This window comes from Sphaeroforma arctica (assembly GCF_001186125.1).
Source record: "Sphaeroforma arctica JP610 unplaced genomic scaffold supercont1.3265, whole genome shotgun sequence".
NCBI lineage: Eukaryota > Ichthyosporea > Ichthyophonida > Sphaeroforma > Sphaeroforma arctica.
In genome coordinates this window covers 1-2,285 of record NW_014037293.1, presented here as the reverse complement: position 1 = coordinate 2,285, position 2,285 = coordinate 1, and the positions used below count along the sequence as shown (strand labels likewise).

General features: G+C 41.6%; 1 protein-coding gene across 1 annotated transcript; it reads left to right on the top strand.

The window, feature by feature from the left end:
• Positions 1 to 416: 416 nt before the first annotated feature.
• Positions 417 to 605, top strand: SARC_13419 (hypothetical protein; the record flags this gene model as incomplete). The annotated part of the gene is made up of 1 exon (XM_014292450.1): positions 417 to 605. A coding segment is annotated over one exon (189 nt), but the record flags the coding sequence as incomplete, so codon positions are not given.
• Between the last annotated feature and the right edge of the window lie 1,680 nt (positions 606 to 2,285).

Genomic DNA, 2,285 nt, shown 5'->3' with positions numbered 1-2,285 from the left:
TTATTGGCATTGGTACCATGCAGCTCCCGAAAGCAGAGCGAAGCTGACCTGGATTGTTCTACGTCATGCGCACTTTCTCGCATCGGCATGGATACAAATACGCGTCTACTACATCATTGTGACATCCATACTCGCTAGCAATCAGTGCACAATGTTTCTGTTGTCGCACTTGACATCAACATCGACCTCAAGCTCGACACACAAGTGCCATATCTGCTTCGATACCTTAAAACTCTCTGCCTTTCCCAAGGTGGGGTTACATTTGTGTAATTATTGAATATACCCGCTCGACTGTGCATGTTATGCTTTGATGCTTCTGGGAAGAAATAACATTCTATCGAATACATCCCTGTGCTCTCATCAATGTTTAGGTTAGTTGCCCATGCCGCCGCCAGCCAAAGGTATGCACCACGTGCATGACCAGACATATCGAAGCTGAGTTTCTAAAGGGTCGATGGGAGGTCAAGTGTCCAGTAGATCAAAATATATGGACGCTGGACGACATAACGCGATGCGTTCAAGGACAGTTGCCGATTCAACTGAAAATCCAGAGACTGCTGGCTAAAAGGGTAAGCATGCCAATCAACTTTAACTTAAATCGCCATGCACACATCTCGGCATAATTACTATAAATTTTGGCCTCACTTCGGAATAGGTTTGACCAGTTTGTAGAGAGTTGTCAACGAAAAGCATTTGTTGCTATATTTTGTTCAACAGCGGGATTGCGATAGCAAGGTAGAGACGTATTACGCTGCACAGGCGCGTAAGGCTCAACAACGGCGAGAAGTACAAGCCAATGAGAACTACTTGATAACTCACACCAAGGCATGTCCTTGCTGTAAAATCCACATCGAAAAGGACGGAGGTTGCAACCACGTGCGCTGCCGCTGTGGACATGATTTCAATTGGGTCTAGTAGTCAGTGCATGTCTAATCACACATTCTACGTCTAACTATGTCATCGACAATTCAGTGAATAAATACTTTTGTGTATCAATTGGAACTATACATGTTGTGCACAAGCTGAGGGCCAAAGAGGCTACTTGTTTGCTTCACATAATCAACTGAAAAAAGGTACGTAAATGAAACAGATGTGAGTTGTTATTTATTTGAGCAATATATATAAGCGCACAAAAGAATCCGCGAGTATATAATATGAAATTAGTATCGGAAATACGCAGGACAGCGATTATCCTATTGCCTTCCAAAGGCTGCCGCTAGATATTCCTTGTAAAATTCATTGTTTTATGGAATCGTAATACTGAGAAAAATAATAAAGGCGAACCGCAATACTGAGGATCTGCTTTTGATTTGATGTAGGCATGACCGTGCAAATTCTCGCGGAGTGTGCAAAGGCCACATATAGTTATTCCTCTCATACTTCTGATATAAAACGTATTGCGTATGTGTGAGACAGGACAAGTAGTGCAATCAATTCCATTTGCAGCCTTCTGATTGCTATATCATGGGAGGAAACGCAGTTTGAGCACGACAATACTGTGATTTTGATCATGTGAAGACCGTCCCTTGCATTTCGTAAGATAGATGTCCATACTGCAAGATACTCGGTCCTCTAACATATTGTTGTATATTTTCAGACATTGGGAACACACATGTTTTTGTATTCCCGAAGGCCATCATAATGTTTTCACTTTGAAGGGTACCAATTTCAGTAGTTTTAACAACAAAGTTTAAGGTTTGCCGATGATTTGCACATACATTGTCACTGGTAAGATACATTGTCACTGGGAAGTTACAATACATTATACCCAATATTCTACAAGAAAGTATACATTCTGCTCTATTCGCTATACTATGAATTTCACAGTGGAAAGTCGCTGAAGCAACAATATACCGCATGGAAATTGTGCTGCTATCTCACATAAAGCTGTAAACGACAATAAAGGTTTCCCTTCTGATCACCAGTTTCGGAATATGTCAAGGGATGTAGCGGTCGTCCTGGTTCCCATCTAGTTGTAGATAAAGCGGGTCTCTTGTTGTTGTTTGCCCTGGTAGTATCGGAAACGCTCATGATTCTATTTTTTTTGGCATATCTGGACCAATTCTGCGACCGTATTTCAAGCGTTTCACACAATGCCTTGCACGAAACGAAAGCTCTGTCGAGTATTGACCACCCGGCCACGAGACGTACATGAGTAGTATCGACAATAAATGTCTTTACCAGAATGCTCGAATATTATCGATAATGCCTCATACGCTTCAAGTCATACAAGCGATTGATACTCTACTGATATTAACTTAGTTCATTTGTGATGACACAGTTTA